This window comes from Giraffa tippelskirchi, chromosome 6, assembly GCF_054371585.1.
Source record: "Giraffa tippelskirchi isolate mGirTip1 chromosome 6, T2T-mGirTip1v1.2.pri, whole genome shotgun sequence".
Lineage (NCBI taxonomy): Eukaryota > Metazoa > Chordata > Mammalia > Artiodactyla > Giraffidae > Giraffa > Giraffa tippelskirchi.
The window spans coordinates 49,821,065-49,840,277 of NC_137280.1; the positions used below are offsets into that span (position 1 = coordinate 49,821,065).

The following is a 19,213-nucleotide window of genomic DNA, read 5'->3' on the forward strand; positions in this document are numbered from 1 at the left end:
ATGGCGGAGGCGCGGCCGGTACCGGCAGGGCTGCAACTCAGCGCGCTGCCCGACCACTCGCCGCTGCTGCTGCCCAGCCTGGCCGAGCTGCGACGCCGGGCCGGGGCGGCGGGCGCTCCGCTGGCCGGGCGGCTGCTCAGCGACGCCTTCCTGCTGAGGTTCCTGCGCGCCCGAGACTTCGATCTGGACCTGGCCTGGCGGGTAAGGGGACCTTCCCTCCGAGCCCCACCCGGGGGACGCGCCGGGAAGCCGAGGCTGGGCCGGGACCCGTCCCGGGTGCCGGGTGAGTGTAACCTCGGCGGGGACGCGCCCTGGACGCACCGGGTGGTGGCAGCGGGTGTCCTGAGAAATCCCGCGCTGGTCCTTCAGTTTCTCCAGGGTCGTGGAAACGGGAACCTCTGAAAAAGCTGGCGCCCTCTGGGGTGAGGGCCAATTTGACCCCAAGCAGTGAAATTCTGCCCTTGGATGAGTCTCCCGAACCTAAAAAGTTTTTCGGGAATAACTTACTCTCCGCGGCAGAGCAGCAGAGATAAAAGATAATGACCTCTGAGATGTGGGAAGCCTAGATTTATTTCATCTCGGCAGATAACTCGACATGTGCTGGGAGAAATGACATTGCCAGGAAAACTGACGATCTGAAGCCAAATTCTAGCAAAAGAGTATTGGTAATAGTAATACTCAAGTCAAGGCACTAAAGCGGTGCAGAATATCTTCAGCGGAAGTGTCGGGATGAGGCTTCTCCTTTGTGTTTCCAGGTGTGATACGCTGGATTGAGAGCAGGGTGGTGGGAAGACAGGAATCAGAAAGAGGTGTGCGACCTTGAGTTCTGTCACTTTGGACTCTGCATCCGCATCTGTTAAGTAACGGCGAAAACGCCCCCAGCGATGTCTGGTTTCCAGGTCTGATCATTGACGGGTTTAACAGAACAGGACGTACCCAGCGCAGTGAGCGCTCAGCAGTTGAACTTGATGGAGCCTTTTCTCCAAGCTACTCGTTCACCCACAGCGAGCTGGGAGGCAGAGAAATGTTACAGTGCAGCGTCCCAGGGGTCTCAGTATGGGGATTTTTGCTGTTGATAATTAATTTTTAATTGAAAAAGTAGTAAGTACAGATGCTTTTACTTTAATCCACACATAGTAAGCAATGCAAAGTAAGTTCCTAAAAGTAACTTTCTAAAGGACAAAATCCCTCACCCCAGACCTTAGTTTACAAACCATCTACTCAGTCGCATTTGTGTTTACCTAACTCTTACCTGTGCAGGTAGAATACAGTCACACAAGCATATGTAGGCTTCCCAGGTGGTCCTAGTGGTAAAGAACCCGCCTGGCAATGCAGAAGACGAAAGAAACCTGGGTTTGATCCCTGGGTCAGGAAGATCCTCTGTAAAAGGGAATGACTACCCACTCCAGTATTCTTCTTGGAAAATCCCATGGACGCAGGGAGCAACCTATTTAGCTACAGTCCATGTGGTCACAAAGAGTTGGACACAACGGAGTGACTAATACTTGGCAAGCATATGTATGTGTTTTACATTTTGCCTTTTTAACCTAACTTAAAAAGCAGAGATATTACTTTGCGAACAAAGGTCTGTCTAGTTAAGGCTCTGGTTTTTCCAGTAGTCATGTATGGATGTGAGAGTTGGACTATAAAGAAAGCTGAGTGCTGAAGAATTGATGCTTTTCAACTGTGGTGTTGGAGAAGACACTTGAGAGTCCCTTGGACTGCAAGGAGAGCCAATCAGTCCATCCTAAAGGAAATCAGTCCTGAATATTCATTGGAAGGACTGATGTTGAAGCTGAAACTCCAATACTTTGGCCACCTGATGCGAAGAGCTGACTCATTTGAAAAGACCCTGATGCTGGGAAAGATTGAAGGTGGGAGGAGAAGGGGATGAGAGAGGATGAGATGATTGGATGGCATCACTGACTCAATGGACATGAGTTTGAGTAAACTCTGGGAGTTGGTGATGGACAGAGAGGCCTGGCGTGCTGCAGTCCATGGGGTTGCAAAGAGTTGGACACGACTGAGCAACTGAACAGAACTGAACCTAACTTATCTTAGAGATCACTCTATTTCAACATGTGTATTATTCTTTTTGGGGCTGTGTACTATTTCATTGCCTCAATTTATTCTATTAAAATGTATTAATCAGTCTCCTGTATTGGACATAGGATTTGTCGTCAGACATTGGCAGTTCTGTCATGCACATGCTGTTCATTTCTCCATTCAGTGATTACTTGTTGAATTCCTACAATTTGCTTGGCAGTTCACAAAAGACAGAAACCGAGACAAATGGGGCTTTCTTCCATCACCAATTGGTGATGTGTATGTCATATGTATAAAAATATGTGTATGTCATTGTATAAAAATAGGAAATCCTTACAAGATAAGTTCAAAACTTGAACAGTTGATGTGCGATGTGCATTCTCAATGTTGATGAATAAACCAGTTGTCTTCCAAAGTGTTTGCATTATTTTATCACTTCTATATTACATAGTGGTGTCTTTCCTCATGTTATTACCTATTGTGTCATCAAACTTTATGATCCGTGTGTCAACCTGCTAGGTGATGAACTGGTTCCCATTATTATTATAATATGCATTTGCTTAATCATAAATGAGGTTAATCATCTCTCATATAGTTAACATTTTAAAATTCCTTTCTAATTAACTGCTTGTTTTGCTATTTGTTTTCTTCCACTTCGCTTACATAAAATACAAAACATCTTATTCATAACATATCTTCATGTATTAAAGAAAATAGGCTGTTGTCCTAGTTTCCGTCTTTTGACATTGTTAGTGCTGTTTTCTTTCTGTGCAGAATTTTAAAGTTTTTATGTGATCAAATATATTGCTTTCATTGTTCTGTGATTGCTTCTAGTTTCATAAGCTCTTCTGCAAAATTTTCTCTAGTTATTTATGGCTTCACTTTTTCATATTGTGGTTGTTGATCTACTGGGCTTTAGTTTGACCTTAGGAATGAAATAGGAGCCTGCCTATTTCCTTTGTTTGTCAGATGGCTACCTAGGTGTCCTGATATTTACTCAGCCGCTACTAAATGTGAAGAAACAATCTCAGTTTCCATGAAAAGTATAGTTCACATGGTACATTAAAAATGTATAGTAGCTAACAATTAAAAGTGTATGATTTACAGATTTCATTTTGGTTGCATTAAAAAAATAATTTTATTTATTTATTTATTTTTGGCTGTGCTGGGTCTTCATTGCTGTGCGGGCTTTTCTCTAGTTTTGGGAAGCGGGGGCCACTCTCTAGTTGCAGCGTGTGGGCTTCTCACTGCGATGGCTTCTCTTGTTCTGGAGCACAGGCTTTAGGGCGCTCAGGCTTCAGTAGTTGTAGGGCAAGGGCTCCGTAGTTTCAGCTTCCAGGCTTTAGAGCACAGGCTTGATAGTTGTGGCACATGGGCTTAGTAGCTCTGCAGCATGTGGGATCTTCCTGGACCAGGGATCAAACCCGTGTCTCCTGCACTGGCAGGTGGATTCTTTACCTCTGAGCCACCAGGGAAGCCCTCATTTTAGTTGCTTTTTAAAAGTAACATCTAAATAGAAGATGAAATAAAATTATCTCTCACCTCTGTGTTATGTTTTTCCCATATTATTTATTTTCCTGAATTGTTTTCATTGCATCATGTCCTTGAGGAACTGGCTAACTGGACCTTGTCCAAACTGACTGGAAAGGAATCAAGTTTCTGTGAACTCTTTGCCCTATTTTTCTGCCAACTTGAAAGGAAAGAGGGTTAGAGTGTGAAACTATTTCTTCATTTTCCTCCACAGAAGCAGTTAATTCAATTCACGTTGCTTTATTTAAAATATAAAAGCTGTATAGTTTTAGTGTTTGAAGAAAACAAGTTTTAATGAAGTTTCTCATTATTCTAGTTTTTGTATTTGAAGTTATAACAAATTAGTTATTATTTAGAATTCTAATACCTTCTAGAGTTCCAGTTATTTAGTGAGTACCATTTGGGTGGATTATCTCTCTATTTTCCTATTTTAGAAGAAACTGAGGTGTAAAGAGTAAGTAACTTGTTCAGAATTGCAGCTGTTGAGTGGTAGAGCAAGAATTTGAACTTGAGTTGAGCTCAGGGGATCCTGTACTCTTAAGTGCACTACACTTGCGCCATGTGTTTGAAAAAACCAGCTGTTAACCTCTGCCTGTCTTGTATATTCTTGTGAATTCTTGTCTTTCACAAGTGAATATTCCTCTTTATATTTTTGTTCCATGTGATACGGCTTTTTATTCTTTAATTATTTTTATAGTTCTCCCAAGACTTCAAAGTTTTCAGATTTCCATTGAATTTCCCTACTAATTTCCCATTAAATACAAGTTCTTTTTTTAAAAATGTAATTTAAATTTTTTTATTCTTTTATAACTGAAATTTTATTGATTGTTTTGAGGATCACTACACAGACATTTCAATTTGTACACAATTCTTCACATACATACCAGAAATCTAAAATATCATGTAGTCGTGATTCTTAACAGTTATTCCAGTGACTTTCCAGCTTGAAATTTGGAGCAAACTTTCCTTAACAGGATATCAAGTACCAATATCTTCAAATATTGATATGCTGTTATATCATAAGTTCCACTGATTCACAATTTAACATCATATACACTACATACCCAAACTGTCAATTGTTCACAGCACATTAACCAAGTTACTAGGAAAACTGGACTACCACGACCAAAGATGTTATAGAGTGCACAAAATTCTGACCAGAAGAGCCAAGGTCAAAAAGTGGTTTGCTGAAGGAAATAATTCTACCAAAACAATATGGGAAGAGAAGTAATTTAAAGTGTTCAAGACATTAAATGCACAACTGACTCCAAACTGCCATTTAGTATGCTCTTGTATTATAGAATATAAAAGCTATCCCCCATCTATGGAATGTTAAGCTGACACCCAAGACAATCAAAGCCTCCCATATCCAATATCCCACTATTTTCTGTATGTACCAAAAAATAAACAACCAGCAAATGACTTCACCTCTTAAAAAAAAGCATTTACACTTTAAAAATGGGATGAGGTGGGATTCCCTCCTTTTTAAAAATGTTTCTAGAGCTACTAAAAAACTTGCATTTACAAATAGTTGATAAAAATATTCCTCTGGATTGTACAAGAAGGCAAACAGGGACCACTGACAGGACTGGGTGTGTGGTTACTATTCAGACTTGGCTTCTTTCTGTTCTGCTTCATCAGAGGCTGGGCTCTCCTCGTTTTTAGTCTCCATTTTCTGCAGGTAAGTCTTCTTTAGTCTCTTGGTTGGCCACTTCCGCCTATTTTCCCTTTGCTCCTCTTTTCCCTTTTGTTTGCACTTTTTTGTCTGAAGATTTATCCTTCCCCGTCGCCTTTTTTGGCTTCGTTTCCACTTTTGCAGGAGCCAGTTTAGCTGACAACCTCGCTGATCTCCTCTTGGGCTCCTCCTTCACCACCCACTTGGCGGAGCTGACCTTCCTCTGGGGCATCGTGGCAGTGGGGCGGGCAAGAGCCCGGTGCCTGAGGGCCGCAGCGCGTCGAGAGCCTTCACGAAGCTGAGTAGCCTGACCGCTGCCGCTCCTCCCGCCGCCCTAGCTGCTGGGACCCGCGGCGGGGGTGGTGCTAATTTAATTTTATTTTTTTAATATTAATTAATTTATTTTAATTGGAGGCTAATTACTTTAAAATATTGTAGTGGTTTTTGCCATACGTTGACGTGAATCAGCCATGGGTGTACATGTGTTTCCCAACATGAACCCCCCTCCCATCCCATCTCTCAGCGTCATCCCAGTGCACCAGCCCTGAGCACCCTGTCTCATGCATCAAACCTGGACTGGCGATCTGTTTCACATATGATAATATACATGTTTCAATGCTATTCCCTCAAATCATTCCACCCTCGCCTTCTCCCATAGAGTTCAAAAGACTATTCTATACATCTGTGTCTCTTTTGCTGTCTCGCATATAGGGTCATCATTATCATCTTTCTAAATTCTATATATATGCATTAGTATACTGTATTGGTGTTTTTCTTTCTGATTTACTTCACTCTGTATAATAGGCTCCAGTTTCATCCACCTCATTAGAACTGATTCAAATGCATTCTTTTTAATGGTTGAGTAGTATTCCATTGTGTATATGTATCACAGCTTTCTTATGCATTTGTCTGCTGATGGACATTTAGGTTGCTTCCATGTCCTAGCTATTGTAAACAGTGCTCTGATGAACATTGGGGTACATGTGTCTCTTTCAATTCTGGTTTCCTTGGTGTGTATGCCCAGCAGTGGGATTGCTGGGTCATACGGTAGTTCTATGTCCAGATTTTTAAGGAATCTCCACTCTGTTCTTCATAGTGGCTGTACTAGTTTGCATTCCCACCAACAGTGTAAGAGGGTTCCCTTTTCTCCATACTCTCTCCAGCATTTATTGCTTGTAGACTTTTTGATAGCAACCATTCTGACTGGCATGAGATGGTACCTCATTGTGGTTTTGATTTGCATTTCTCTGATAATGAGTGAGGTTGAGCATCTTTTCATATGTTTGTTAGCCATCTGTATGTCTTCACTGGAGAAATGTCTGTTTAAGTTCTTTGATCCATTTTTTGATTGGGTCGTTTATTTTTCTGGAATTGAGCTGAAGGAACTGCTTGTATATTTTTGAGGTCAATTCTTTGTCAGTTGCTTTGTTTGCTATTATTTTCTCCCATTCTGAAGGCTGTCTTTTCACCTTGCTTATAGTTTCCTTCATTATGCAAAAGCTTTTAAGTTTAATTAGGTCCCATTTGTTTATTTTTGCTTTTATTTCCATTACTCTGGGAGGTGGGTCACAGAGAATCCTGCTGTGATTTACGTCAAAGACTGTTTTGCCTATGTTTTCCTCTAGGAGTTTTATAGTTTCTGGTCTTACATTTAGATCTTTAATCCATTTTGAGTTTGTTTTTGTGTATGGTGTTAGAAAGTCTTCTAGTTTCATTCTTTTACAAGTGGTTGACCAGTTTTCCCAGCACCACTTGTTAAAGAGATTGTCTTTTCTCCATTATATATTCTTGCCTCCTTTGTCAAAGATAAGGTGTCCATAGGTGTGTGGATTTATCTCTGGGCTTTCTACTTTGTTCCATTGATCTATATTTCTGTCTTTGTGCCAGTACCATACTGTCTTGATGACTGCAGCTTTGTAGAATAGCCTGAAGTCAGGCAGGTTGATTCCTCCAGTTCCATTCTTCTTTCTCAAGATTGCTTTGGCTATTCGAGGTTTTTTGTATTTCCATACAAATTGTTAAATTATTTGTTCTAGTTCTCTGAAGAATACCGTTGGTAGCTTGATAGGGATTGCACTGAATCTATAGATTGCTTTGGGTAGTAAACTCATTTGCACTATATTGATTCTTCCGATCCATGAACATGGTATATTTCTCCACCTATTTGTGTCCTCTTTGATTTCTTTCATCAGTGTTTTATAGTTTTCTATATATAGGTCTTTTGTTTCTTTAAGTAGATTTGTCCCTAAGTGTTTTATTCTTTTCATTGCAATGGTGAATGGAATTGTTTTCTTAATTTCTCTTTCTGTTTTCTCATTGTTAGTGTATAGGAATGCAAGGGATTTCTGTGTGTTAATTTTATATCCTTCAATTTTACTATATTCATTGATTAGCTCTAGTAATTTTCTGGTGGAGTCTTTAGGGTTTTCTATGTAGAGGATCATGTCATCTGCAAACAGTGAGAGTTTTACTTCTTCTTTTCCAATCTGAATTCCTCTTATTTCTTTTTCTTCTCTGATTGCTGTGGCTAAAACTTCCAGACCTATGTTGAATAGTAGTGATGAGAGTGGGCGCCCTTGTCTTGTTCCTGAGTTTTGGGGAAATGCTTTCAATTTTTGACCATTGAGGATAATGTTTGCTGTGGGTTTATCATATATGGCTTTTATTATGTTGAGGTATGTTCCTTCTATGCCTGCTTTCTGGAGTGTTTTTATCATAAATGGATGTTGAATTTTGTCAAAGGCTTTCTCTGAATCTATTGAGATAATCATATGGTTTTTATCTTTCAATTTGTTAATATGGTGTATCATGTTGATTGATTTGCAGATATTAAAGAATCCTTGCATCCCTGGGATAAAGCCCCCTTGGTCATGATGTATGATCTTTTTACTATGGATTCTGTTTGCTAGAATTTTATTAAGGATTTTTGCATCTATGTTCATCAGTGATATTGGCCTGTAGTTTTCTTTTTTGTGTGGCATTTTTGTCTGGTTTTGGTATTAGCGTGATGGTGGCTTCATAGAATGAGTTTGGCAGTTTACCTTCCTCTGCAATTTTCTGGAACAGTTTGAGTAGTATAGGTGTTAGCTCTTCTCTAAATTTTTGGTAGAATTCAGCTGTGAAGCCGTCTGGTCCTGGGCTTTTGTTTGCTGGGAGATTTCTGATTACAGTTTTGATTTCTGTGCTTGTGATGGGCTTGTTAAGATTTTTTATTTCTTCCTGGTTCAGTTTTGGAAAGTTATACTTTTCTAAGAATTTGTCCATTTCTTCCAAGTTGTCCATTTTATTGGCATATAGTTGCTGATAGCAGTCTCTTATGATCCTTTGTATTTCTGTGTTGTCTGTTGTGCTTTCTCCATTTTCATTTCTAATTTTGTTGATTTGATTCTTCTCCCTTTTTTTCTTGATGAGTCTGGCTAATAGTTTGTCTATTTTATTTAGCTTCTCAAATACCAGCTTTTAGCTTTGTTGATTTTTGCTATGGTCTCTTTTGCTTCTTTTTCATTTATTTCTGCCCTAATTTTTATGATTTCTTTCTTTCTACTAACCCTGGGGTTCTTCATTTCTTCCTTTTCTAGTTGCTTTGGGTGTAGAGTTAGGTCATTTATTTGATTTTTCTCCTGTTTCTTGAGGTAAGCTTGTATTGCTATGAACCTTCCCCTTAGCACTGCTTTTACTGAGTCCCATAGGTTTTGGGTTGTTGTGATTTCATTTTCATTCGTTTCTGTGCATATTTTGATTTCTTTTTTGATTTCTTCTGTGATTCGTTGGTTAGTCAGAAGTGTGTTGTTTAGCCTCCATGTTTGTATTTTTAGTAGTTTTTTTTTTTTTTTCCTGTAGTTGACATCTAATCTTACCGCATTGTGATCAGAAAAGATGCTTGGAATGATTTCAATTTTTTTGAATTTACCTAGCCTAGATTTATGGCCCAGGATGTGATCTCTTCTGGAGAAGTTTCCATGTGCACCTGAGAGAAAGGTGAAATTCATTGTTTTGGGGTGAAATGTCCTATAGATATCAATTAGGTCTAACTGGTCCATTGTATCATTTAAAGTTTGTGTTTCCTTGCTAATTTTCTGTTTAGTTGATGTATCCATAGGTGTGAGTGGGGTATTAAAATCTCCAACTATTATTGTGTTACTGTTAATTTCCCCTTTCATACTTGTTAGCATATGCCTTACATATTGTGGTGCTCCTATGTTGGGTGCATATATATTTAAAATTGTTATATCTTTTTCTTGGATTGATCCTTTGATCATTATGTAGTGTCCTTTTTGGCTCTTTTCATGGCCTTTATTTCAAAGTCTATTTTATCTGATATGAGTATTGCTATTCCTGCTTTCTTTTGGTCTCCATTTGGGTGAAATATTTTTTTCCAGCCCTTCACTTTCAGTCTGTATTTGTCCCTTATTTTGAGGTGAGTCTCTTGTAGACAGCATATATAGGGGTCCTGTTTTTGTATCCTTTCAGCCAGTCTTTGTCTTTTGGTTGGGGCATTCAACCTATTTACATTTAAGGTAATTATTGATAAGTATGATCCTGTTGCCATTTACTTTGTTGTTTTGGGTTTGAGTTTATACACATTTTCTGTGATTCCTATCTAGAGAAGATCCTTTAGCATTTGTTGAAGAGCTGTTTTTGTGGTGCTGAATTCTCTCAGCTTTTGCTTGTCTGTAAAGCTTCTGATTTCTCCTTCATATTTGAATGAGCTCCTTGCTGGGTACAGTAATCTGGGTTGTAGGTTTTTTTCTTTCATCACTTTAAGTATATTCTGCCATTCCCTTCTGGCCTGAAGAGTTTCTATTGAAAATTCAGCTGTTATCCTTATGGAAATCCCCTGGTGTGTTATTTGTTGTTTTTCCCTTGCTGCTTTTAATATTTATTCTTCGTGTTTGATCTTCGTTAATTTGATTAATATGTGTCTTGGGGTGTTTCACCTTGGGTTTATCCTGTTTGGGACTCTCTGGGTTTCTTGGACTTGGGTGGCTATTTCCTTCCCCATTTTAGGGAAGTTTTCAACTATTATCTCCTCAAGTATTTTCTCATGGCCTTTCTTTTTGTCTTCTTATTCTGGGACTCCTATGATTCAAATGTTGGGGCATTTGACATTGTCCCAGAGGTCTCTGAGGTTGTCCTCATTTCTTTTACTTCTTTTTTCTTTTTTCCTCTCTGCTTCATTTATTTCCACCATTCTATCTTCTACCTCACTTATCCCATCTTCTGCCTCCATTATTCTACTGTTGGTTCCCTCCAGAGTGTTTTGATCTCAGTTATTGCATTATTCATTATTGATTGACTGTTTTTTATTTCTTCTAGGTCCTTGTTAAACATTTCTTGCATATTCTCAGTCTTTGTCTCCAGACTATTTATCTGTATCTCCATTTTGTTTTCAAGATTTTGGATCATTTTTACTATCATTATTCTGAATTCTTTTTCAGGTAGACTCCCTATCGCCTCCTCTTTTGTTTTGTTTGGTGGGCATTTATCATGTTCTTTTACCTGCTGAATATTTCTCTGCCTTTTCATCTTGTTTAGATTGCTGTATTTGGGGTGGCCTTTCTGTATGCTGTAAGTCTGTGGTTCCTCTTTATTGTGGAAGTTCCTCCCTGTGGGTAGGGTTGGATGAGTGGCTTGTCAAGGTTTCCTGGTTAGGGAAGCTTGTGTCGGTGTTATGGTGGGTGGAGCTGGATCTATTCTCTCTGGAGTGCGATGAAGTGTCCAGTAGTGAGTTTTGAGGTGTTTAAGGGTTTGGTCTGACTTTGGGCAGCCTGTATATTAGTGCTCAGGGCTATGTTCCTGCATTGCTGGAGAATTAGCATGGTATGTCTTGCTCTGGAACTTGTTGGCTCTTGGGTAAACTTGGTTTCAGGGTAGGTATGGAGGCTTTTGGATGAGCTCTTGTCTATTACTCTTCCCTGGAGTCAGGAGTTTTCTGGTGTTCTCAAATTTTGGATTTAAGCCTCCTTCCTCTGGTTTTCAGTCTTGTTCTTACAGTAGCCTCAAGACTTCTCCATCTATACTGCACTGATGATAAAACATCTAGATTACTGGAGAAAAGATTCTCCACAGTAAGGGACACCTAGAGAGGTTCACAGAGTTACATGGAGAAGAGAAGAGGGAGGAGACAGACAGAGGTGACCAGGAGGAGAAGAGGGGGAGTCAAAAGGAGAGAGACAGATCTAGCCAGTAATCAGTTCCCTAAGTGTTCTCCACAGCCTGGAATACCCAGAGAGATTCACAGAGTTGGGTAGAGAAAAGAATGGGGAGGGAGGAGATAGAGGTGACCTGGGGGAGAAAAGGGAGAGTCAAAAGGGGGAGAGGGCAATCAAGCCAGTAATCTCACTCCTAAGTAAAAATGGGTACTGAAGATTTGATTCTTAAAAGTACAAAATTGATAACAAATACCAAAAAGCAAAAACTAAAAATCTAGAGTAGAGGTTAGACTCTCAAAAATACAATATTAAAAAAACAAAACAAAATCACAAAAACTATAAAAAATATATATGAAATTTGCTTTAAAAATAGAGTCTTCTTTTTTTTTTTGCAGGGTAATAGTAGGTTATAAAATGAAAATTAAATCAGTAATAAAGGACTTAAAAGTAAAGAAATTTAAAAAATGATAATATTACAATGTATCTAGGAATTTCTCTGGAGCTGTTGCCAGCAGTGGGGGGTCACATCAGTTTCAGATAGTTCCTTGTTCCAGCTTATACTTCTTCTTGAGGTCTATAGGCCCCTTCCAATGTAGTTGGTGCTAACTACAGGGTTTTAATCTGTTGCACCTGTCACTTCCAAAGCGGTTCCCTCTATTTATTTTGGTTTCTTCTGTTTGCAAGTCTCTTCAGTGACTAATTTCCACCCTGACACAAGGGGGCGAAGGTGGTCACTTATTTAGGCTCACGTGTTCAGTTGTGCTGTGGGGAGGGAGGAAAACTGCAAACAAATATCGCTGGCGTGTGTAGGGAGTGCTTGCAGTGTCTGGGCCACACTGGGTTTGCCCCTGCTCACAGGGTGTGTGCTTTCCTGGTCTACACTACTCAGGCTCCAGGTTGCTCTGCAGGGGAACTGTCTAAAGCAGGCCCTGGGTTGCGTGCACTTCCCAGGTCTAAGCCGCTCAGGTTCAGGTTCTCAGGTACTCCACAAAGGCACAACTTGGTTGGGCCTGCATTTTGTGCCCTCCCCAGGTCCGAGCAGCTCAGGCGACCAGGTGCTTGGTGAGCACACATTCCCCAGGTGGGCAGTGCGTCTTATCACTGTCCCCTTCCCAGCCACTCAGTTTCCTGGGTGTGCAGCGGGAGTGCCATCTCAGGTGTGCCATGTGTCTCCTCTGGGGAGCTGATCTCAGACTGCGACCCTCCTGGTGGATGTCAACTGTCCAGGGTCCCAGGAAGACTTGGTTAGCAACTGGGAGCCTGCTTGCAGTTTGGTAGAGGATGCAGTCTCTGGGGCCGAGATTGCCCCTTGCCTTCCAGCTCTGACTGTCGCCCGCCTGCCTCTCTGCCTTGGCCGGGGGGGGGGTGGGGGGGGGCGGGCAATGGGCCAGTCCGCAGCTGGCTAGCTCTCCTCTGGTATTCGCTCAGTCCTTTGTTCTGTGAGCGGGCCCAGCAGTGCCTTAGGTTAGAGCTTTCTGCGGGAAAGTTCTCTCTCTCTTTCTTTCTTTTTCTTTCTTTTTTTCTCTCTCTCTGGTTATCCCACAGTTTGGGCTGCTATCTCACTTTAGCTCTCTCAGATTGTCCTCAGGGTATTCAGGTCCAGTCATTACCCTAAGCATTGCAGTCCGTGCCTCGCTGTTCAGCCCCTGCTTGCTGGTGGCAGACGCGAGCGTCTGGGCTACTTCTCCATGGGAGTTGTGGTTAGATGTGTAATCTGTGGATTTTATTTATTTATATTCTCCTCCTGGTTATGTTGCCCTCTGAGATTCCAAAACTCCCCACAGACCCGCAGGTGAGAGGGTTTTCTGGTGTCTGGAAACTTCCCTTTCATGACTCCTTCCCTGGGTTGGGTTTCGATCCCTAACTCTTTTTTCTCTCTTTTTATCTTTTATATTTTGTCCTATCTCCTTTCAAAGACAATGGGCTGCCTTTCTGGGTGCCTGGTGTCCTCCACCAGCATTCAGAAGTTGTTTTGTGGAATTTGCTCAGTGTTCAAATGATCTTTCGACGAATTTGTGGGGGAGAAAGTGGTCTCCCCATCCTATTTCTCCACCATATTAGGACTGCCCCCTAAATGCAGGTTCTTTTGTAAAGTTTACCTTATCAAGAGTCAGTTTCAGTCTCCAGTTTGCTCCTGATAGTTACTGCCCTACCATTAATGTGTAATTTCTTTGAACTTTCGTTTTCTTACCCACAAAATGGGGTAACCATAGTCACCTCTCAGAACGGTCATGAGCAAGAATTGAAATGATGCTATTAAACCCTAGAAAAGTGGCACAAAGATGATTGTAATTTTGTTTGAAAGTACTTACTCTGTTACGAAGCATGATTAAAATAAGCTGTAACTTTTTATACTTATTTATTGCTAATGGTGGTACAAAACAGGTGCCTTTTGGGAATGAATATTCACTTGCAGGCAGTTTTGCTGTTGCTGTGGACTTTATATGGTTTGTTGGATAATTGCTCAGTAGCAGTTTACGTCTTTTTACGTCATTTTATTTATGTCAGCTGGACCTTTGAATTTATCAGTGAAAAGGTAATAATCAAAGATCCAGGTGTAGAGCTGTCAGTTTGCAAAAATTAAGTGTCAAAAGTATGAGGGTGATTTGTATGTCTTCCAACACATCTGGTTTAATCTTATATTTATTTATTCTTTCACTCAATACATGTACCTATTTCCTGAGGGCCTCACATTCTGCAGAGATCAATAAGCTGAAGAACCCACCTCTCTTACTTAAAAGATCCCTTCTAATAAAGCTATCATTTTTTATTATTCCATGGGAAAATAAGCATTTCTTTTTTAAAAAGTATTACTTTATTTTTGGCTTTGCTGCATCTTCATTACTACATGCGGGCTTTCTCTAGTTGTGGTAGGTGAGGCCTACTCTTCCTTGTGGGGCACGGGCTTCTCTTCGAGGTGTTTTCTCTTGTGGAGCATGGGCTCTAGGTGCATGGGCTTCAGTATTTGCAGCACAAGGGCTCAGTAGTTGTGGCTCTTGGGCTTAGTTGCTCCACAGTATGTGGAATCTTCCCAGACCAGGGATCAAATCTGTGTACCCTGCATTGGCAGGTGGATTCCTATCTACTGCACCACCAGGGAAGTTCAAATTGTTATTTCTTTATTGGAGCTCCTATGGTGCTTCTAGTGTTTTGCTTGAGTCAAAGTTTAAAGGACTATTTTTACATCTGAGGGAAGTATCAAAAAAGTGATGAACATTAAAGATGCTATTAACACTTATTCCCATGCCCACTAAGACAGGAGGAGGAAGAGAAATTCATCTTGTGCATTGAATGAATGCATTAGGATCTACAATGTGTCTTTTGTTCTTGAAGCATTTGGAAACTGCTTTTTAGGTCACCAATTATTCCTTTGTTGGCAAAGTTACTGACTTTTTTCCTTTCTAACCTCTCTGTTGCATTTAACTCTTAGTAACATTAAGGCAAGTTTATTAAATGCAAAATGACAGAGTGGGAGAAAGAAAGAGAGAGAAACAGAGAGAAAGGGGAGAGAAGCAGAGCAAAACAGATGCTGTTTCCCTCTCTTCTGTGCATCACGGCACCAGTTCTCCTGTGGTGCAACCAGATTCTCTTTTCCTCCAGCCATTGACATCACCCCAAGCCTTGGAATTTCACTCTTCACTTGGTTTTTTTAAATTTGTGCTTTGAGTTTGTGACTAATTCCTATCACCCAAGATCTTGGATGAAGAGTCCTTTTAGTTTTTGCCATGAAACATATCCCAGGTTAAAATCCTGTCATCATAGATTTTGTGATCTAGAGATCTATTAGTTTGGCAAGGGCCCTACATGATGCCAAGACTTTCCCATCGCTCTTATAAAAGGCTTACCATGTATGCTATCTGTAAACAATTTTTATTTTATTTTCTAGTTACTGAAAAACTACTCTAAGTGGAGAGCAGAATGTCCAGAAATAAGTGCAGATCTCCACCCTAGAAGCATCCTTGGCCTCCTGAAGGCGGGCTACGTCGGTGTTCTGAGAGCCCGAGACCCCACCGGCAGCAAAGTTCTGATTTACAGAATTGGTAAATCACACTTCTCCTCTTTTCTATTTTTCTTGACTGCCATATCAGAAGCTTCCATGTGTTTATATTTAAGAGTTTAGCTTTTTAACTTTTAACTTGGGTTTTGTTGTTGTTGCTTAGTCATTAAGTCATTAAGCAGGGCTCTCTTGGTGGCTCACTGGTAAAGAATCTGCCTGCCAATGCAGGAGACACGGTTTTGATCCCTGGTCTGGGAAGATTCTACATGCCTTGGAGCAACTAAGTCCATGTGCCACAACTACTGAACCTGTGCTCTTGAGCCCAGGAGACGCAACTACTGAGCTTATGTGGTGTCCCAGCTACTGAATCCCAAAGGCTCTAGAGCCTGTGCTCAGCAACAAGAGAAGCCACCATAGTGAGAAGCCCACACACCACAACTAGAGAGCAGCCCCTGCTCGCCACAGCTACAGAAAAGCCCAAGCAGCAACAAAGACTCAGCAAAGCCAAATAAATAAACAAATAAAATTATAAAAACAAAGAGCAATCCCATTATGCCTTGCTAGAAATACCTCTGATTATTGCTTCTGTTTCTTTGTCTTCATAATTTTCCATGCTATTACACACTACCCATTAACATCTAAATCTGTTACAGTCAGCCAAAATTCCCTCCTCAATCCCATAAGACCTTTCAGCCTTCAACCCAGCCACCTCCCTACACTTCCCATTCTCAGCCACCCTTTTTAAGTTAGTGATGTTCACCATTCATATTTTCTCATAGCTCCTCTCAACATCCCTTGCACTGGTTTCACTCCCATCTTTCGGCTGAAATGACCTTAGCAAATCATCAGTGATCATCTTTTCACCTAATCTAATGGGTGTGTTTAGTGTTATTTCACTTGACTTGTCTACACAGCAAACCTCTTCCTCTCGATACCACAGTCTCCTGGTGTTTTCCTCCAACTTAACTATTTATTCTTAGTCTCCTTCGCTGGCACTACGTATTCTACTTCAAATTCTGAAATCCCTTAAGACATTGGCCTCAGCCTCCTCTTCTTAGCTACATATCTCTCTACTACAACAGAGAGAATCGTTAAGTCGACAATAATCACTGCCATAGGCCTATATATAACCACAAAAACCATGAGATTTGTATCTTCAGCCCATCCTCTCATTTTTCAAAGCTCCAGACAACCAGTTCCCTGTCTCAACTGTATCCGCCTTCACGTTTCACGGGCACCATTTCAATGTGTTCAAAACTGCCTATAATCTTTCCTTCCCCAAACTCCTCTCTTCCAGTATGTCTCAACAAATGGTCCCACCGTTCTACCCGATTGTCCAAGCCAGAAACTTTGGTATTTTTAGAATTTTACCTTTCCTTAGTCATAAATCTTTTTCCTCCCTTAATCTTGTTAGGTATTGCATGAAACTTTTAATCTGAAGTTTGCATCTTTTTCCAGCTTTGGAAAACTCTTCTCTGCTGTTACTATTCCTTTCCCCTCTGTTGCCTATTATCTGTGTTTTTGCCTTCCAGAACTCTGATGAGTTGGATTTTGAAACCTCTGGATCTAGCTGCCTGTCTCTTACCTTTTTATTCATACATGTTGACTTCTGGCATACTCTCCTATGCTGAAACTGAGAGAATTCCTCAGCTTGATATTCCAGACCCTTATTCACTTGTTGGCTGTGTGTTTCCTGACATTTGTACTGCCAACAGAGATTTGCTCGAATTGTCATCTTTTTATTTCCAAGATCTCAACTGATTCTTTTTCATAATAGCCTCTTCTTATAGTAATAGCCTAGGGCTTCCCTGGTGGCTCAGACAGTAAAGAATCTGCCTGCAATGCAAGAGACCCAAGTTTGACCCCTGGGTCGGGAAGATCACTTGGAGGAGAGCATGGCAACCCCCTCCAGTATTCTTGCCTGGAGAATCCCATGGACAGAGGAGCCTGGTGGTTTACAGTCCACGGGGTCACAGAGTCAGACAAAACTGAGTGACTAACACATACACAATAATAGCCTACAGTATCTTTATTTTTCCTCACTGAAACTATTTTGTTTCCTTTAACGTTTCTTGCTTTATTGTCTCCTTCAATTGTAATGCCTTTGTCTATTGAGTTGGATCCTCTCTTCTTTTGTGTGTCTGTGTTTTTAAAAATGTTACAATTCATAGTGGTTGCATATCTTTTAAAAAAATCACCTGTTTGCCTATACATTACTGTCACTTTTGCCCGCCATGGCCTCCCCCAGGACTGGTGCGGAAGGGGAGAGGGCAAGAATTCAGCAGCTCCTTAGTACAGGTATTCCTTGTTTTTCCTGGGTGGCTACCCTAGTGCTTCCTGACTTGACTTTCCAAGACCACACTCACTGTTCTGGCCTGTGTGGACATGACTGCTACATGCCGCTCATCATGGAGGGATGTCAGAGAGAATCTACCTGCCTGTCTCACTCATTTCCCTTAGCAACAACCTCTGTGGTTACCATAGGACCCTGGCTACTCTTGGTAATCCAGAGCCTTGCTTTTCCCATTTTCAATACCTTTGAACGTGTAGCATACCCAGAGGCATTCCCACCTTCAGCCACAGATCCGTCCTGCATATTTTGTGCTATACTTTCATCTGGCCATCAAATCCCGCCTGCATTCATTCTTTTATTTTCCCCATAGTCTCAGGAATCTGTTCCTTTTTTTTTTTTTTTTAATGTGGACCAGGAGACACATTTGATCCCTGGTTCAGGAAGAGCTCCTGGTGAAGGGAACGGCAGCCCTCTCCAATATTCTTGCCTGGAGAATCCCATGGACAGAGGAGCCTGGTGGACTATAGTCCATGGGGATCACAAAAAGTAGGACATGACTGTGTGACTAACACTTTCACTTTTTTAAAAAAAGTCTTTATTGAATTTGTTACAACATGGTTTCTGCTTTATGTTTTGGTTTTTGGACCCCAAGGCATGTGGGATCTTAGCTCCCAGGGATCGAACCCTGCCCTGCTACACTGGAAGGCAAAGTCCTAACCACTGGGATACCAGCGAAATCGAAAGAATCTGTTTTTTACTAGGGATTTGAGGGAGGAAGGGAAAAGCAGGCTCATGCTCTTGGACCACCAATTTGATCTGTTATCCTATTCATGATCTTCATACATGTATTATTTCTGTTGATCTTTTAAATCTAAAAGGAATCCATTTCCTTCTGTAAATCTTTCTGATTGTTTATTCTTCACACACTGCTGAGATATGACTTTTTACATATATTTTTTCAGCACACTGGGACCCGAAACTTTTCACAGCTTATGATGCATTTCGTGTGAGTCTCATCACGTCGGAGCTTATTGTCCAGGAGGTAGAGACACAGCGGAATGGAATCAAGGCTGTCTTTGATTTGGAAGGCTGGCAGTTTGCTCATGCTTTTCAAATTACCCCATCTGTAGCCAAGAGGATTGCTGCTGTTCTCACAGTAAGTATGTAGTCTGTTCAGGATTGTTTTTGTTCCATCATTCAGTCGTGTCCAACTCTTTGTGACCTTATGAACTGCAGCACACCAGGCTTTTCTGTCCTTCACTGTCTCCTGGAGTTTGCTCAAACTCATGTCCATTGAGTTGGTGATGCCATCCAACCATCTCATCCTCTGTCATCCCCTCTCCTCCTGCACTCAATCTTTCCCAGCATCAGGGTCTTTTCCAACGAGTCAGCTCTTCATACAGGTGGCTAAAGTATTGGAGTTCCAACTTCAGCATTGGTCCTTCCAATGAATATTCAAGGTTGATTTCCTTTAGGATTGACTGGTTTGATCTCTTTCTGTCCAAGGTACTGTCTTCAGG

At 41.1% G+C, this 19,213-nt stretch overlaps 1 protein-coding gene and 1 pseudogene across 1 annotated transcript in view; one reads left to right on the plus strand and one right to left on the minus strand.

Annotated features, from left to right (window-relative positions):
- Positions 1 to 19,213, plus strand: part of TTPA (alpha tocopherol transfer protein) — a 24,590-nt gene continuing 5,377 nt past the window's right edge. The window contains exons 1-3 of the mRNA XM_081502978.1: positions 1 to 201; positions 15,290 to 15,443; positions 18,656 to 18,849. Of these exons, the coding sequence (XP_081359104.1) occupies positions 1 to 201; positions 15,290 to 15,443; positions 18,656 to 18,849 (549 nt within the window). The remainder of the gene's footprint in view (positions 202 to 15,289; positions 15,444 to 18,655; positions 18,850 to 19,213) is intronic.
- Positions 5,180 to 5,483, minus strand: LOC145509079 (non-histone chromosomal protein HMG-14 pseudogene; annotated as a pseudogene).